Below are 19,591 nucleotides of genomic sequence, written 5' to 3'. Positions count from 1 at the left end.
ACATAAAAATATAACATTGTTTTTTGAAGTGAAATTGCACATCAAAGTAATGGAATTAGATATGGTGGCTATTTTTCACTAGTGTTGCCAAAATTCCACTAGTGTCTTGGTCCAGCCTCTCTGAAAATTGAACAAGTAAAGAAACAAACTTTCCTTAGCTGGAGTCAACAAAACTTTACTCTAACACACATACTAGAAAGTGACTACGTACCGAGGTAAACATGACAAGCGGTAATTCAGTAAACCCCAAAGGAGTACTAGCAGTCTCTGCCAATTCTGTATATTCCACAGATACTGCAAACAGTATTTGACAAACCTCAACCTAGACATATTATTTCAAACAAATGAGAAGAAACAATAATATTTTCTTCTAATTTGTCTTAAAAAAAAATCACAGAAAAATTGCAAGTCTTGTTTACCTCAATAGACAAAAACCTCCGTCCATTAAAATTGCAAAAAATCATTAGCTCTCTTTTCATCAACAAGTTTTATCAACACACGGTACCGATCATCCATTCCATTATTTCTGCACATCTCAAACCAAATAAATAAAAGTTGTATATAATAAAAATAATAATATGTACACAAATTAAATTCAAACCTGATGAGGAGAATTTCGGAGACGCGTTTAAAGTATGAACCACAAAATGGAAGAAAATCATCAGAAGAAAACTAACTAGGAACAGCAAAAAAAAAAAAAAAAAAAAAAAAAAACTGGATAATTTCTTTTCTTCTTGATTTTGATTTCTAACGTGATTCTTAGAAATATTCCGATAAAGATGAAAAATTCCTCTAGATTCTTGAATTTTAGCATTAGGGATTGTAAAAGTGTTGGAAGTGGCAATGGTGAGAAGGTTGTGTGTATCAATTAAGTGGATTCAGAGATCGAACATTTTAGAGATTGGTGGTGTTTTTTTTCTGATGGTGTATTTTTTTGGGGAAAGAGGGATAATATTAAAATAGAAGCAGGTGGGCTTAAAATTTTGGCGTTGAAGTCCAACAAAAGGATTGGTCGGCGATCATAGCAGTAAGTAGAAAACGCAATGAATTTGGGGCAACTTTATTGCATTTTCTAACCAAACGCAATCGTTAGTCTTCCAGTTATACACAAACGATAGCACTAGACGGATAAGCACTATCCTCCAAAATTTAATAGCGTTTTATTATAAGTGCTATTAAATGAATGCTATCTATTCATAGTTTTCTAGTAATGTGCTTGTGCAACAACCTATGCGAGCTTAAGGATTCACTAACAAAAATTGTCATTCATTACCTCAATGAAAAAGAAGTATTGGAAAACAGTTCAATGGTTAAAATTAGGATATTACTACTTACTTGTAGTAAGAATCAAATGTTTGCTTTCATTGTTTCACCTGTTTACTAAAAGTAGTTTGAATGAGATAAACTTATAATATACACATTATATATAATAAACTAGTACACATGACGAAAACTTATACATGTCGTAAGTCACTCTAGTCAATATGATCTTATACATGAACAACATACTAGTTACATCTCAAATTTTACAAAGGAACTAGTAAAAGAATAACTTTTCCAATCACGAGCACTCCTCCATCAATCTAAAGTAACAAACAAAATATAACAACCCATACATTCAACCTTCCTGCTGGTTAGTGGTCAAATTCCACACTCATAGAAATAGATAGCTCCACACTACTAGAATCATATGGATTGATGAAAATTCCACACTCATAGAAACCTCGATCATATTCTTTTAGCCATCAAAAGTACACTATCCAAACCGTATTTACAGAGTGGAAGACACTTAGATTCAAATAAAGATTATGGCTTCACCAAATATAGCATCTTACACCTTCTTCTCGTGTACAAAAGTTCTCTAGATTCCAGAACTGGTACAAGTTTCAGAATATACATTAACATTAGAAAATCATTATCTTTCCACAACTTAAATATGGGAGGAATAGTACTAAGGCAATTAGTGAAAAACTAAATCAATTGAGCATTTTTATACCTGAAACTAATAGAAGTACAGAAAAGAGGGGCATGTACAACATAATCAACACATTCAATGGACGAGGTTCGTTACAATGAAAGTTATGACATCATTCAACAAGCATGTCAGAAAGGATAATGGTTTACTGCAGCAACTTATATGTTATATCTATATAACAAAGAAGGGTGGAGTGTGTGGACAAATTCCACCTCACAAGGTGATACCTGGTCGTGCCACCCCCTAATCCTAGCCACTCAAATGTTTTTCTAGGGTGAGTTAACAAATTTTTTTGGGTGAGTTTAAAAAAATTCTCATCTCACCCACCCCACCCAAAAAAGGCTTGGACTAGCTATTTTTGGGCTGTTGGGCTCTGGAAACATGAGTAGAGGGGTCGATGATGGCAAAAAAAAGCGCGATATCCGTGGTCGTACTCTAGAAACATGAGTAGTAGGCGGATGCGGATAATGCGTTAAAGCCGGCGAAGCATGTATCTGTCTTGTATCGGGGTACGGATGTGCGTCGGGGGCGCCGAAGGCGTGCGTATTTGTGACGTACGGCACGGGCAAATACTAGTAAAATATACAAAGAGATGCTAACTGCTTTACTAGTCCAGTCATGAAAGTAAACCTACGTGTAACTTCAAATCATAGGCAAAAACATTGCAATTCATCAATATCTACCTCTTCATGGACTTTTGTAATTTCCTGAGCTATGACACATTTCCTGCAAGTACAAACTATGAATAAGTCATAATATTAATATATTATACACAAAACTGTTAAGACCTTACGATATAGTTTTATGTACCTCAACAACACATTTCAAAATGACTTTTGCGAACAGATATCAAGAAAAAGAATGATAATTTTCTAAAATAAACACATATATCACACCTATTCTCAAGAATATTTCCTCTACTTCCAGTGCATTATTAGGTTAAGGAATGAACCTCAGAACCTTTTATTCTTCATGGTATCACCACGACAAGGTAATTTTTCGTAATTGTTTCCGAACATTTAGATTACTAACCATTTTGAACAAGTAAGAGATGAACTACAAACAATCATACCCAGTCAATGTGATGGCAATCGAATGTTTTAAGGAACAATATAGTGAGAAAATCGTACCGAAAAGAGAGCTTCAAGGTTTCTGATCTAAGGTTGCCAAATACTGTACCACAACTTTAAAAAACCCTGAAAAAATTCAAAAGAAGTTTTTTTTTTAATTAAAAACAAAGATGAAGCTGTAACAATTGAAGATGGAGTTTTTTAAGAAGGAGAAGATGAGTGCCGATAGAAGCTTTTGCTTTGTTTTGAGAAGAGAGGAACGAACGAATTTTGATGGGGCGATGATGTTAAACATGGTGGTGGGGTGGTTAGAAGTGGTGGCGTTTTCGGATGTGATGGTGGAAAGAGAGAAATTCGGACGACAACTTATGATACCTTGCCCCCCAGAGATGGGCTCTCATGACGTCACTTGAGTCCAAAAAGGCAATTTGAAAGGCGATTTCTTTTCTTCAGGAGTCCATTTTATTTCCTCTTAAGCTACTATTTTTAGTAAGTTTTGGTGAGAATGGATCTCTACGAGTTTGAAAATCCAGTCTCTGTGAACAAGCCATCAGAAACTAATAAAGAGCAAGGAGAAGTACAAGTTACTCAAGTGCAAGCAAATGGAAAGAAAACTAGAGAAAATTTTCCTATGCAGATGCGGCAAGACAAAAGCAAAGTGTGGAGTTTCAAGATCTCTCACTACCAGAAAAAATGGGGGAATACCCTACCATCACCATTCCACAACAAGCATATGAAAGGGGTATACAGTACTGTAAGTTATGCCTTTTTGGTAGAATCGACATACAAAAGGTCTCCATTGACAGAGTGCGAGAGCTAGCTAAGGAAAAATGGGCACCAATTGGTAAGTGGCTTATAACCCCTATTGGTAAAGGTTACATCTTTATTAGATTTTCAAATGTAGAGGTATGAATCGAGTGTGGGCTAAGGGTGCTTGGGAGTTTGACAAACTTCTATTGAGATTAAGTCAATGGACACCAAACTTTAACCCCGATTTGCAAAACCAAACACATGCACTTGTTTGGATCAGACTATCAGGGCTAAGTCAAGAGTACTGGGAACCAGAAACTCTCATGTCAATTGCTAGAGGTGTAGGCTATCCTATGCTCATAGATGAGAAAACACTTAAGAGAGACTTTGGATATTTTGCATGCATCTTAGTTGATGTGGACTTGGCTGAAACCAGATCTATGTCAAGACGAAAGGGTTCAATTTCACAAACAATTCTAGTGGGAAAGCTCCCAAAATGTGTAATCACTGCAAGATTGTTGGTCATCTTGTGACAGAATGCAAAAAGCTTAAAGGAATTATGCAAGCTAATGATAAGGGTAAGGAAGTGGTAGTGAACATAACCCCTCCAGTAGAAAATGCCCAGGTCGATGGTACAAAGAAAAAGAAAAGAAAAAGGGAAGAAAGAATGGATCGGAAGACTTGAAATGGAAGATGGAGCTAACAATGAGGGCCTAAATAAGAAAGATGGAGATAACAATGAGGTTAGCACCACTAAGGGGGACGCAGCACGAAAGTAACCAATTTGCGGCTCTGGCAGAAATTGAAGAGGATACACACGGAAATGAGGTAGTAGAAGTGTTGAATATTGAGACAACAGTCCGACTGGTGACAAACTCACCTAGTGTGGATGATACTAACCTACCGCTTGTGTGTGCATCACCCACGGTGATGGGTGCCACATCGCCTCAAGTAGATGCACGACAAGAAAAAGAAATGGAACCTCTACGCTCAATGCCAGTGAGCACGAACTTGAAAGAGCAAGTAGAGAAGGAGGCAACAGTGGTACAAGCTATAAATAGTAGAGTTTTAGACTCCTATTCTTCATCAACAACGAGAGAAGAGTCCTCTAGTGCCTCTTCAGAAGCAGCCAATAGAGTCTTAAATGAAACCAAATTCATACTGAGATTGGTCAATTGGGCAGATCTTGCTGATGACGAAGATAGCTCAGAGGATGGCGATGAACCATGACAAGCTCAGAAGAAGAGAGGAAGTAAGCCAAAGGGGAAAGTTGTCGATCCGACTCCTCGTCCACCTAGGGTTAGAAACATTCCAACAAGATATAAATGAATTACTCTTACTACAAACACACATGGTTTAGAATTTAGAATGAAGGTTTATCACTTTTATGGAATATATTATTTTGGATTCAAAGTGGGAACTTAATCCAGCCCGGTTGGTGCTCAACCCCTATATTGTAACTTTATTATTATATATAATATTCACATTTTACTTGCAAAAAAAGAGAGAAATTCATGCGTGGTGGTGGCTTACTGTTTTGCTTAGTGAGTTTTTTTTTTTGTGGCATTTTTGGACGTGATGATGGAAATAAGCGCTCTTTTGATTTTTGGGAATCAAGTTTTGGGAATTTCTTTTGAGGCCGAGCTAAAATTGGGCGTTGAAGCCCAACAATGACCCACCGACAATAGCAGTTGTCTAAAAAACGTAATCAATTTTATTGCGTTATTCATCCAAATGCAATCCTCAGTTTTGCAGTTAAAAAGATTAATAGCACAGAATGAATAAACATTATCTCTAAAAATTTTATAGCATTTTTTTTATAAATGCTATTAAATAAAAGTTATCTATGTGCATTTTTTATAGTAGTGCGGGAGCTTTCTACGGTAAAATTGTTGCTAATCTTAAGAGGTAGTTTGAGTTATCTGCTCGTTAGAAAACAGTCACTGGATGCTTGCAATCGGAACGTGCAAAAGATTTTCTACTTGTTATTCCGATGGAGGAACTTGGACAGTGTGTCATAGGTGGAGTATTGTGTCATTCTTCTAATGTCATCTTATGATTCATATATACTCTAATTGTAGTCTTTGCCCTATATGCAAAAAGAGTATACTAGATGCCTTTGGAGACCATGTAGCACATTGTAGATACTTTTCCGATTTTAAATACCGACATGATCATGTTAGAGATATTTTGTTTATGCATTTTGGAAGGCTAGGTACAGGTGAGGAAAGAGGCTCCTGTTAATTTTCTCACTGATCCGAATGAGGGCAGATCCACACTTTGGCCTACGTACGAATGTCTTAATTTACATGTATGTGTTAATGTAATTGGAGTCTCTCCGTTGGTAGGGCTGGGGAATGGTAACTTTGAGGTGTGAGAAGCAGCTAAAAGAGCAGCGACAGGGAAAATGAAGAAGCATGAGGAAGCTTGTCGGGTTAACCAGCATTGTTTTATTCCATTCAGTTTCGATATTTTTGGGTTCTTAAGACAACAATCAATTAAGCTCATCAAGAGCCTTTAGAAAGTTATGGACAGTACAATGATGTTATGACAGCTGATTCTAACGAGTTTGTTTTTAGAATGATAGAATTTGGCTATTTAGTCCTAATTATTTTTAAAACTCGTTATCATTATCAATAAAATTTTCACTTTAAATAAAAAAAACTTTTAATTCAAAATATGTTTGGAAATAAAATCAATGGGGAGGGAATTTAAAATAATAGTAATAATAATCACGGCCGGTCCCCAATGTGCTGCCGGATGGTTATTAAAACAAAGAAGAAATTACCTTGCATATAATATGTGGATTTTATAGAACTATACGCGTAATAAGGGTAGGTAGCGAGAGGGTAGGTATGAGGTGTTACCAAAAAAAAAAAAAAAAAAAAAAGTACGGAGTAGATTTTACATAAATCGATATCAAATCATAACTCAGTCCACTCCATTTGCTGTCTGCCTTGTTGTTGGCTGCATAGCCGGATACAGACTTTTGTGGACAGAAGAACCAGACACGGTCAATACGTAGCTTTCCTAACATCTCCCGTATTCTGCCATCACTGATGTTACACCTATATTAGTTCTTTATAGCTCCTAACAGCTGCAAACCTAACCCCGACCCACCCTACATCTCCAAAATACAGCAATAATGGCTGAAAATCATGCCCATGTAGCTTCCATTGCCTTCCCATTCGGCTCACACGCCGCTCAAATCCTCAACATCACGCGTAGGTTAGCTCGTGCTGCCCCAGATGTAACCTTCTCATTTTTCAACACAGCAAAATCCAACTCCTCACTCTTTGAATCATCGAATGCTCGTGATGATGAAGATTCTTGTAACATTAAAGTGTATAATGTGGACGATGGTGTGCCTGATAATCATGTGTTCTCCGGTAATCCATTGGAAGAGATTGATTTTTTCATTAAAGCCACACCCAGTAACTTTAAAAAGGCAATAGAGAAGGCAGTGTCAGACACAAAGAAGAAGATCACTTGTGTAACAAATGATGCCTTCTTATGGATGACTGGAGATATTGCCGAGGAGTTGGGAGTACCCTGGGTTCCCGTATGGGCACCAGGTGCTTCTTCACTCTCGTCCCACTTCTATACCGATCTCATTCGTCAAAGCATCGAAGGTAATTTTTAGTTCACTTGTGCGCGCATTTTATAATAGGTCACCGACAGTTTGGAGTGATTTTCTCAAATATCTTTGTTTTAAACATTGAACCGCGTATGCATTGCAGGACCAAATGATGAAGCCCTCAGCTTCATTCCGGGGATGTCATCTGTACGTTCTTGTGATTTACCACAAGAAATTTTTGGAAACTTAGAATCACTCTTTGCAGGCATACTTCATATGGCGGGCTTAAAACTGCCGAGTGCCACCGCTGTTGTTGTTAACTCGTTTGAAGAGCTTGAGTGTAGCATCTTTGAAGACTTGAAATCAAAACTTAAATTGTGTCTCGCCGTGGGGCCTTTGACCGTCGTATCTCCATCATCATCTAATGCTGAAGATGCCTATGGCTGTTTACTGTGGTTAGATCGCCAGAAACCTGCATCGGTTGCCTATGTTAGCTTTGGTACGTCAGCAACGCCACCTCCACATGAGTTGGCTGCCTTAGCTGAAGGACTAGAGGCAAGTGGAGTACCATTTCTATGGTCCCTCAAAGAATTTGCGAAGGTGAATTTGCCCGAAGGCTTCTTAGAAAGGACAAGTGCGAGAGGAAAGGTTGTTCCATGGACACCGCAGTCCAAGGTACTAAACCATGCAGCTGTTGCATTGATCGTGACACACTGTGGATGGAACACAGTGTTAGAGAGTATCATGGGTGGAGTACCCATCATTTATCGTCCTTTTTTCGGAGATCATATGTTAATTGGAAGATTCGTGTCCAACATATGGGAGATAGGCATAAATGCTGGAAATGGAGTTTTTACTAAACAAGGAACAATGGACGCGTTGGAAATCATCTTATGTAAAGAAGAGGGGGGGGAAATGAGGCAGAAGATTGAAATACTAAAAGAACAGGCGAGACATGCTGTGGGACCTGCAGGTAGCACTACTCGGAATTTCCACACATTGGTGAACATAGTCAGAAGTTGAGCTGATGCAATTGCTAAAAAAATCATCGATTCGAGAATTCTTCTTCTAGCTTTTGGGTAACGTATTAATTAATAATATATAAATCAAGAACTATGATCTTTAGCCTTACAAAATTCAAAGAATTCCCACACTCTCTAACTCTCCTATGATCTTTGGCTTTACATTACACAGGTGTCTTAGCGTCTACTACTAAAAATAAAATTGAAAAAAATTAAACAAATGCCGAAACCAAACTAAGAGCATCTCTAGGTGGTAGTATAACCTGTCAAAATCTTCAAATTTGAAGAAATACTTTGGAATTTCCCATAATTCCAACTCTAGGTGGCCTCAAATTCGGTCGCATCACCTGTTCGTTTGCATTCTTATTCGCAAATTTGACAATTTAGATGTGGATGCGGAGCAACATTGGTAATGTTGCGCGCCATTGCAAATGTCATTTTTTTTTTTTTTTTTTTAACTTTGACCAACACCACACGCCCCGATGGAAATGCTGTTGTTGTCGCCACTCTAATGTCGCTTGGTTTTTTTTTTTTTTTTTGAATTGTTGTTTGCGCCATTACCTAATGTCGCGTGGGTTGTTTTGGAATTATACATGCGACAGTGGTAATGTCGCGTGGGTTGTGTTTTTGCTAATGGAATTTGCAACCACCTAGAGTTGGTTGAAATTTGCGACCAGATTCTCTAAATTTTTTCTTCAAATTTGAAGAATATACTACCACCACCTAGAGATGTTCTAATATCTTATCGGTTCGGTTTCAGTTCAGTAGAGGACAAACCAAATTACCAAAACCCAAACTATTTTTTATTTATTTGGTTCGGATCGGTTATCGGGTTATCGAAACCCATTAACAGCCCTATACACATGCTTAGTGGAAAATTGAGATGGTAGTGTCATCTCAATTTTGCATTAAGCATGTGTATGTTGTGGACTACGTCGTGGAAACGCCAAACTTTTGCATTAAATTTAGGGTCTTTTTGTAGTACATATTAGTGCATTTTTTAGTTTAGTCACACAAAATTCAAAAATTTGATTTTAGTCACACTTCGTTAACAAGTCTGTCTCAAGCCGTTAGTCAACGTATTTGACTAGGTTTAACCGTACGTTGACCGTATATATATCGACTATATATATATAAGGACCAAATCTAAGGACCTTAAATAAAGACCAAATCTAAAACAACCACAACTTCACCTACAAAATGATTTAAAATCTAATATTTTGTACATATAATCTACTAACCATAAATAACATCTTTATAAAAATTCAACTCGTTTGACAATTTTTAACATTAGCAAAAGATGATTGCAAAAACTAGATATTTCTAGACCGTTAAATATTTTTAAAAAATAGACAACAATTTTTATCCAAGTTAGAGGATATCAAATGAGTTGAATTTTTGTAGAGATGTTCTTTATGGTTAGTAGATCATATGCACAAAAGATTAGATTTTTTTTTTTTGTAGTTTTTAGATTTATTTAAAGTCCTTATTTAAGGTCATTTTAGGAGCCAGGTTGTATATATATATATCGTAGAAATTAATTTGTTTAAAAAAATTATATATCGTAAAAATTAAAAATATATATATATATATAAATATTATATATATATATATATATATATATATATATATATATATATATATATATATATAGTAATTCTCTAAAAAGTAGCTACTTAAGTTAACTTAAAATAAGTATGTACATAAAACTTCACCTACAAAATGAATTCAAACCTAATTTTTTGTGGTTATAAAGTACTCACCATAATGATTATCTTGCCAAAATTTCGGCTCATTTGGAAACCACTAAAATAGATAAAAATTGTTGTCATCTTTAAAAAGAAATCTAACGGTTCAAAAATATTGAATTTTTGTAATTGTTTTTTGCCAATGTTAGAAGTTTCCAAATGAGCTGAAATTTTGTACAGATGATCTTAATATTGATTATATCATATCCACACAAAATAGGTTTAAATTTATTTTGTAGGTAAAGTTTTACTTATGTACTTATTTTAAAGTTAACTTAAGTAACTACTTTTAAGAGAAGGACTGATATCATATCAGTCAGTCCTTCTCTTAAAAGTAGTTACTTAAGTTAATTTTAAAATAAGTACGTAAGTAAAATATATACAGACCGGATCTTAGAAGTACATACTTATTTTAAGTATGTACATACTTATTTTAAGTATGTACTTAAGTACGTAAGTAAAATCTCACCTAGAAAATGAATTCAACTTTAATTTTTTGTAGATATCATCTACTCACCATCAACATCATCTCTACAAAATTTCGACTTATTTGGAAATCTATAATTTAGGCAAAAGATGATTGCAAAAATACTATTTTATGGACCGATATATTTCTTTTTAAAAATGACAACAATTTTTAGCTATGTTAGAGGTTCCCAAATAAACTCAAATTTTATAGAGATGATCTTTATGGTATGTAGGTAATACCCACAAAAAATTAGAGTTGAATTCATTTTCTAGGTAATGTTTTACTTACGTACTTATTTTAACTTTAAAATAAATATATACTTCTAAGATCGGGCCTGTATATATATATACAGACAATGGGTTTAATCTCCCTAATACTTAAATGGTTGCACAAAAACCCCCCGGAAGCGAACAAATACATAAAACCTCCATATTATTTAAAACATAACATCAAAGCCAAAACAGACCAAAATACCCCTGTGAACTCTAAATTTCTATTTTGAATTTAAAGAAAACCGGGCTTACGTCATCAATCTTTACTTATAATTTCAGCTTAAGGACAAACTGAGCTGACGTCATCCTATGTAAATTTGTATTTATATATGGCAATATAAAATTACACAGTCTTCCTAACCTATTTAAATTTTCATATGAAATTTTCATATTTTTTATAGAAAAATTTAAATTTATATTCTATCAGGTGTCGCCGGAAAATTTTCAATCCCAAAAGTTACTATGTAAATTTAAGTTTTATAGCTCCAATAACTATATAAATATAGTTTTATATATATATGACTACGTAAAAATACATTTACATATATTTTGTCAGGTGTCGAAAAATTTTCAATCCCAAAAATTACTATGTAAATTTAAGTTTTTATAGCTCCAATGACTATGCAAATATAGTTATATATATATGACTATGTAAAAATACATTTACATATAGTCGGAAAATTTTCAATCCCAAAAGAGTAAAAAAGGAAATAAGATAAAATGGGAAATAAAAACAGATCAGACTTTATCTCTTTTTTGGAAAACAAGGAGGTTATTTAATGAGACCTAAATAATAGAAAGGTTATGTGATATGGGTCGATGGGAGGGAGTTTATACTCAACCGAGTTAGAACTAAGGGACTGAACCTCATTTTTTATATATATATATATATATAGGGTGGGATAGAGGTACATTCACTGTAGCCACATTCTAGGCACAGTGCATCCACACCACTGATCTCTTACCAATCCAACGGATATGAGATAGTCTTTGATAGCCAAATTTGAAATAAATGAAATTTCGGAAAATAAAAATTTTCGAAACATAAAAACGAAATAAACAAAAAATCGATCGAACCTTCTTCTCCAAAATTAGATCGAGCAAAATTTTCTCTAAAACACTTTCTCTCCAAAATTCACGAGTGGGTTCTCTCTTCCGACTGTGTGCTTCTTTGAGGTAATTTCTCTCCTCCTTTGCAAGATCTTTTTTTTAGACATTTTCTTGATTTCTTCTTTTTGTTAATAATGGTGGGATAAAGAAAAATCAAGAAAATAAGTCTATGATAGAGGTTACAAAAATGGAGGCCCAGAGAATGAAAGAATTGTTACTTCAATGGTCAAGAATCAGAACCACTCGTGTAGCCCTCGTGGGTGGAAACCACACCGCTTCCAGATTTTGTACCCCTAAAAATTCACTAATCCGCTTCGATTATTTCTCTTCTTCTTAATTTTTACTAAATCAAAGATCGATGATGGTACTTCTCTATTAACGTATTGTTACTAAATCAAAGATTGCAGTGAAGTTTTTGGAACTTGGGCTGGTGTTGTTTTTAGTTATTAAGGTGAGAAACAGTTTACTGATATATGATTTGGAGTTGGAAATTTGAGAATGGTGTCTGTTATTTTACTAGTTTAGAGCTTCTTTTTTTGAGTTTCTGAGCTACTTGTTTGTTCCTTTGTCTTTGAAATAGGGTATATAAGTCAGATTATTGTGGAGCCTTTTGTATTGGATTGTTTTTGTTTTTGGTATTAAGGTGAGAAATTTTGAAATGAGTGTCTATAAATTCTTTAGTTGAGTTTATAAGCTTCTTATTCATTTTCAAAAGAGACTTTCTTTGGTTTGTGTTTGACAGAGAATCGGTTAAGTTGAAGCTTATCGTAGATGATCATTGCTGTTTTAAATATTCAGGTGAGAAAATTTGAAATTTTGCTTAATTTCCCACTGTTCTGGTTTGATATGTTTGTGTTTATATTTTTTTGGTGATTGTTAGAAATGTTCATATGGAAATATTGATTGATTCTTAGGATTGTTCTTTTCACTTCTTCAAGGTTTTACTTCAAAGTTAGCCCCCAAACTACTGAAACAGAAATATGCTTCTAATTTATCTATCTTGGAATAGTAAATGTGCATTTCTATTTTGTTGTTTTAATTAGATAATAATAACCCATATCTGATAGGAGTAGATGAGTTGTTGAAGTAGTCAGTGAATCTCGGAGCAGCATACTTATGGTATAGCAAACCATCGCTTTGTGATATATGTCCACAATATTTGGATAGATCAGATTATAGACTGATAATTTGGATATTTTGAACCATCCTGGTGGGTAACGTTTAGATGATTGCAGGTTATCGATTTTAGAGAAAGTTTCTGGTTTTGATGGTATAAAAGCTGTCGACATTACAGCTAGAGCAGAGTTATGACGATGGTTTTTAGTCTCGTTCTTTTCCTTTTCTCACTAACCCCTGAATCTTGTTTCTGTTGTATCAGGACTGAGAAAGATATTACTCCCATTGGTGGGCTCCCTCATTATGGTGTGGTGAAGGAAGACTATCTGCTGATCAAGGGATGTTGTGTTAGGCCCAAAAAGAGGCTCTCCGTCAACCCAATTGAAGCAAACATCTCGTCTTGCCTTTGAGGTTGTGGCTTCTTAGTTAATGAGCATTTTGGTTTTCTCTAGCTGTATTATTATAGAATTAGAATCAATTGTAATGCTTGTATAAGGTAAATGTACATTTGAGTTCAATATAAGGTAAATGTACATTGGAGTTCTGATGTAATTTAAAGTGCTTGTTAAGAAAATGCAATCTCAGTTGTCTCATCAATAAGGCACTCAATAAGTCGAGAAAGGAAAGATAAAATGAGAGTACTTCGACTTAATTTGGTAGAAGTGTAGCTTTCCCATTCATGCACCGTAGATGGGCGTGCACAACAACTTAAGCATTTGGAGTAAATGTTTGTACTCTTGTTTGTGTGAAAATTAAAATGGGATACAGCTTAATTTGTTCATATTAGAGGTTGGGAGGTCGCTTTCCCATTCATGCTTTGGACTTGGGAATAGATGGCATTCTGACAGAATTTCTGAATCACATAACAAAATTTCTGACAAGTTAAAATGAATACAAAATTTCTGACAGAACTTCACATAACAAAATGAACTTCCATTTTCCTCACAAAACTAAATAGAACAATTATGAATCCTGCTCTCAACCAAAGTCAACCAAAGTCGAGAATAAAAGCTAAATATAATATTTTTTTTTTTTAAAAAAAACATTTAATTACAAAATGTATAATAACCAATCAAACCGAACAATTTTAGGCTACAATATCAAAGAACTAAGCTACCACTTTCCAACCAAACCACTAAAATGAACTAAGCTACAATATAAAATTTGTCGAGAACTAATTAAGCTAAAGTTTTGGTTAACTAAGCTACAATATAAAATGTCTATAAGGATCCAAGTTGTCAAAGTGATCCAAGCTACAATATAAAACCGAACTAAGCTACAAAATATAAAACTATGAACTAAGCCGCTTTAATGGTGTGGAGGATCCAACTTTGTTTCCTTGTGCCTTGTAAAATGTGAAGATCATTCCTCCACCCAACAATTATGGTATGTGTATTTGAGAATATCAACTTTCTCTAGCAATGATTCTATCACACCAATCTTGGATGAGACTTTTTGAGCCTCCTACAATAGCGACTTGTAAAAATGGAAGATCATTCCTCCACCCCACGGAGAATATCAACTTTCTCTAGCAATGAGAAATCTCCTACAATAGCGACAAAGCGACCTTTTGGATTGGACACATCTCCAACGATCGAGATAGTCAAGTTCCTCAAACAGGGTAGAGGGGAAAATGTCAGAGTACATGCACAAATAAACACAAAAAATAGCATGAAAATGTCAAAGTACATGCCACAGTTTTGAGAAAAAAATTCCTAGAAGTTGGCATCAGCTAACTCTCAATCCCTTTTCAAAATGGCAGAGAACAATACGAACAGTTTTAATTTTCTTCATTTGGAGGTACCTTCAACAAGATTCATCTCACAGCCATCCAAAAGAATGAGATGCCTCACTAGGCATACTAACCAAGCAAACACTTTGAGTGGTACAATGCTTACTCACTAGGCATACTGACCAAGCAAACACTTTGACCAAGATTACATATCATAAAAATACCAAGATTACAAATTTGATATTGATTTAGCATGAAAATAAAACACACCTTAACCCCAAGAAGCTCAATCATATTCGTCATCATTTGTGTCCTCATCGTCTTCGTTCTCTTCCATAATCTATATAGAATTGTTTTGTAGCCTCAAGAGTTTCAAAACACATTCCCAAACATGGTGGCTTCACAATTTCCACTTCCACTTCAAACTTTGGAGGTTGAACAGAGGAAGAAAATGCCGCAGAAGGTGCTGCAGAAAACTCAGGTACTGCAAATAAATGTGTCCATGTAAAAAAAAACAAAAAAACTAACACGGTACAATAATACAGTATTGAATTCGTTGGTAGAAATCGAAAATAAAATTGAAACATTAGCTCACCTGAACCATATTCTTCTTGCTCTCCAACTTCATCAATCAATATGGAGTCATCCATTCCTGCAAATAACTCATGCAGAATGTTCCATTAGCTAACCACAATTAATAAAATTGCCCAATTAAAAACTCCATAACATTCAGTTCCTCAAAATTCAAAATTAACACCAAATTTCCATATCATATAAAATCCCATATAAAAGCCCAATTAAAAAAAACAATGCTGTAAAATCCATTTCGGTGAATGAATGAAAATGAAAATAAAGGTTTACCTCAAATTAATGAAAATGAATTTCGTGGTGATTGAAGAAAAAGATTTACTTTTTTGGATGGAGATTTCAGTCAAATTTACTAGATATGGTCGATTAGAAAGAGAAATGGTTGAGAAATTTCGGTGAATGAGAAATGGTCGATTTACTTTTCACTAAGATCGATCTAATTTTGGAAGAAGAGTTTCAGAGAAAATTCTCGGTGTTAATTTTGAAAATTTCGTGTTTTTTTATTTCGCAAAATGTTTTTTTCCGAAATTTCATTAATTTCATTTTGCTACCTGAGAATTGTGAGATGGTGTGGATTGGCAAGAGATCATTGGTGTGGATGCACTATGCCTAGAATGTGGCTACAGTGAATGTGCCTCTATCCCACCCCATATATATATATATATATACGGTCAACGTACGGTCAAATAAAGTCAAATACGTTGACTAACGGCTTGAGACAGACTTGTTAACGGAGTGTGACTAAAATCAAAATTTTAAATTTCGTGTGACTAAACTAAAAAATGTAATAATATAATGTGACGTACTACAAAAAGACCCTTAAATTTAAGATGTGCAAGCCACGAAATCACACTTTACAAAACTGCATTCACGGAAACAAAAGAGTGGAATTCAAAGTTTTTTCTCCTACCTAATTTCCTACTAGGTGGAGCTTACTAAAAGGGACAACAAAAATCACAATCAATATTATTTCCAAGACGAGCTCAATTATTTCAGTACCTCATCCAGATGAATTCAACCCCCACATTTCACCCACCACTCTTTCTCTACTCACCGCCAGAATTTGTTGCACAGAATGCTCCTCCCTCATCCCGTGGATGGAATCTGTCATTTTCCTTTCTCTTGGTACTTAAACGAATTTCTATTTCTAGATTTGATTTTTCACAGTGGGTCTCTACGAGTCATGATTTAACATTTGGTGTATATATATCGTGGTCTTACCCCACCATGGCAATCAACCTCTCAACATATTTCAAAGTTAAAATCGTACAATAAGAGTAGAAGAAATATAGAATGTTTTAACCATATCTTTGTCAAGCTTAAATTGAGTTGGTTTTTCCAAAATTATTTTCTAAGTAAATCGTATCTGCCTAATTAACCTCCAGTTCATTGCATGTCAATTGTACAATTTTAAACAATTAGAGGGCCAGAGGGGTGGGGGTCAAATACTCAAATCAAATATTTTCTGGCATTTTCAGTGAGGTGGTAAGCGAAAATTTTCGCTTTGACTCAATCTTACGGTCTTACCCACATGTCGTGTTTGAACTTTTTGTACTCGTGTATACACCCACCAAAATTTAGAATCCGCGTGCATGATCCCAGCTAACACTTTATTTTATTTTTCCTATTAATAATAGCCACAGCACATACTAAAAACCTGCCTCCCACATTCAACTAACGATGGGTGAACTCCATCACCAAAATTGCGAGCCTCATGTAGCTGTGCTCGCGTTTCCATTCGGAACACACGCAGTACCACTCCTCAGCCTCACCGAACGTTTAGCAGCTGCTGCGCCACACATAACATTCTCATTTTTCTCCACTGCAAAATCCAATGCGTCCATATTCGGCAAAGTTACTTCCCACACTCATAACATTATTAGGGCCTACGATGTTGATGACGGCGTGCCAGAAGGATACGTTTTTACGGGAAAGCGACAAGAGGATATTGAACTGTTCCTTAGTGTGACACCGGAAAACTTCAAGAATGGTATAAATAAGGTGGTATTTGAGACCAAGAAGAATATAAGTTGTTTGATGACGGACGCGTTTTTATGCCATGCTGCTGATATGGCTGATGAGATGAATGTTCCATGGATCCCACTTTGGACTGCTGGAGCTTGTGCTCTCTCTACTCATTTGTACACTGATCTCATTCGTGATGTCGTTGGAGCTGATTCTAATAGTAAGTAACATTTGTTATTCCCTATGGCGCGATTGCATTTTTATTTTGTCCGATCCGTCCACTAATTTTACATTTTAATTAATAAATTAATTATGCATGAGCTTCTAGAAATATTTATCAGAATTTTGGGAATGAGAGTCAAAATAATAAAGTTTGGATTTGCGAATAATACGAAAGATATTTTACCAACTGGGAAAATATTTCAAAGAATCTTTAAAAAAATATATGTTAGGCGTACTGGGATCATGGAATATGGTGGGTTTTTGAGGGCTTCCAAACTAAATGGGACGGAATGAATGAGCTGTAGAGGGCCCTATTAACAAGATGTTTGGCAAATGTGCCCTTTTAATGGAACTTCAGGTTTCGTTGATGGGTCTCCTGAAAGTGAACTATATTGTTTAGTCCATAAATGAGATCATGCGGGCATTGTTGTTTTGTTGGCCATACGCACTAAAATTCTTTGTCCTATAAAATGCATGCTCATCTGGACGCCAAAGTAATGACCATTCAAATATTTTATGATGTTATAAGTGTTAATTTTTATTAATTTGACCTTTTGAAGGTAGTAATAATCTAATCTATCCTTCGATCTGGGCTTAAATTAATTAAATTTTAAACGCGTCTTCAATGCAGGATGCCATGAGATACCCCTCGCGTTTGTTCCAGGAATCCCATCAGCTATACGCGCCAATGACGTGCCGTTAGAAGTCCATGGTGCTAACCAAGAATCAGTCCTTTCACGTTTATTGCATAAAATGGCACAGACGATCACGCGTGCCACCATCATCACCATTAATTCCTTCGACAAGTTGGACTCATCTGTTATTGATGATCTCAAAACAAAATTTGATCATTGTCTAACGCTAGGACCATTCACCCTCACATCCACATCAGTATCTGGTAATGATCCTTACGGCTGCCTTTCTTGGCTGGACAGTAAGAAACCTAGGTCCGTGGTCTATCTTAGCTTTGGGACAGTCACTATGCCACCACCCGCTGAACTGGTGGCCTTAGCTGAAGCTCTACAAAAGAGTGGAGTGTCATTTTTGTGGTCCCTCAAAGATGGTCTAAAAGCTAACCTGCCCAAGGGATTTTTAAACAGTATTAGCGAAAGCAGGGGGATGGTGGTTCCATGGGCACCACAATCACAGATTTTGGAACACACTGCCGTTGGAGTGTTTCTTACGCACTGCGGATGGAACTCAGTTTTGGAGAGTATAACAGGTGGGGTACCAATGATTTGTCGTCCATTTTTCGGCGACCAAAAGTTAAATGGACGGTTTGTATCAGCTGTGTGGGGAATTGGGCTTGTGACCAAGGATGGAATTTTTTCAAAAGATGGATTGATAGATGAATTGAATTTGATTTTGCACAATGAAGAAGGGAAAAGAATGAGAGAAAAGGTTATGACTCTGAACGAACTTGCAAAACAAGCTGTAGGCCCAGAGGGGAGTTCTACTGAGAATTTCAATACGTTGTTAGAGATGGTCCTTAAGAGCTAAGTACAATTAAAAGGTTAAGGATTTTTTCTGCTATCAAATAATTTCATGGAGTCATGGAGAGATTTGTTAACACATTATCTGTTATGAATGAGGTGCATATATAAGAGATTTGTTAACATATTATATGTTATGAATGAGGTGCATATGTTTTTGTTTAAGGCCAAAGGATAATGAATGTTATTTAGACTGCACCAGTACGCCACTACCAGAGTGCCAGACCCGCCATGTAGCTCGTTATAGCAGGGAATTTGTAAAATTACTAGTCAACGGAACTTTATAAGTTTTTGGCCAAGGGAACAAAGTTTTGTCACTTCCATTAGAGCACTCCCCATACATGCAACAACTTGTTATCTCCACATAGACGCCACATACAGTGACGGAGCCAAGGGTGGGCAGCTGCACGCCCTGAACTTTCCCAGGAAAAAAAAAGATGACGTCTAGTATGCGCAGGGTGCACCTGTACGCAGGCATGAGA

At 35.6% G+C, this 19,591-nt stretch overlaps 2 protein-coding genes and 1 long non-coding RNA gene across 3 annotated transcripts; all 3 read left to right on the top strand.

Annotated features, from left to right (window-relative positions):
• Positions 1-6,835: 6,835 nt before the first annotated feature.
• Positions 6,836-8,525, top strand: LOC147509710 (anthocyanidin 3-O-glucosyltransferase 7-like). Its single transcript, XM_086601944.1, has 2 exons — positions 6,836-7,427; positions 7,536-8,525. The coding sequence occupies exons 1-2, from the start codon at positions 6,941-6,943 to the stop codon at positions 8,393-8,395; spliced, it is 1,347 nt and encodes a 448-aa protein (XP_086458070.1). The 5' UTR covers positions 6,836-6,940; the 3' UTR covers positions 8,396-8,525.
• A 3,825-nt stretch (positions 8,526-12,350) lies between these two features.
• LOC147509709 (uncharacterized) lies at positions 12,351-13,488 on the top strand. Its single transcript, XR_015216620.1, has 4 exons — positions 12,351-12,444; positions 12,574-12,636; positions 12,736-12,791; positions 13,372-13,488. It is a non-coding gene; the product is annotated as an uncharacterized LOC147509709 (long non-coding RNA).
• A 3,582-nt stretch (positions 13,489-17,070) lies between these two features.
• On the top strand, positions 17,071-19,234 carry LOC147509708 (anthocyanidin 3-O-glucosyltransferase UFGT-like). Its single transcript, XM_086601943.1, has 2 exons — positions 17,071-17,614; positions 18,248-19,234. Exons 1-2 carry the CDS (start codon positions 17,110-17,112, stop codon positions 19,114-19,116), a joined length of 1,374 nt encoding a protein of 457 aa, XP_086458069.1. The 5' UTR covers positions 17,071-17,109; the 3' UTR covers positions 19,117-19,234.
• The last annotated feature ends 357 nt before the right edge of the window (positions 19,235-19,591 follow it).

This window comes from Coptis chinensis, chromosome 3 (assembly GCF_015680905.1).
Source record: "Coptis chinensis isolate HL-2020 chromosome 3, ASM1568090v1, whole genome shotgun sequence".
Classification (NCBI taxonomy): Eukaryota; Viridiplantae; Streptophyta; class Magnoliopsida; order Ranunculales; family Ranunculaceae; genus Coptis; species Coptis chinensis.
This window is presented reverse-complemented; position numbering and strand designations above follow the sequence as displayed.

Bases quoted from the DNA above. Each gene is read 5' to 3' on its own strand.
- LOC147509708 (XM_086601943.1), top strand. From the start codon at position 17,110: ATGGGTGAACTCCATCACCAAAATTGCGAGCCTCATGTAGCTGTGCTC. The intron at 17,615-18,247 runs GTAAGTAACATT...TCTTCAATGCAG, and splicing joins CGTTGGAGCTGATTCTAATA to GATGCCATGAGATACCCCTC.
- LOC147509710 (XM_086601944.1), top strand. From the start codon at position 6,941: ATGGCTGAAAATCATGCCCATGTAGCTTCCATTGCCTTCCCATTCGGC. The intron at 7,428-7,535 runs GTAATTTTTAGT...TATGCATTGCAG, and splicing joins CATTCGTCAAAGCATCGAAG to GACCAAATGATGAAGCCCTC.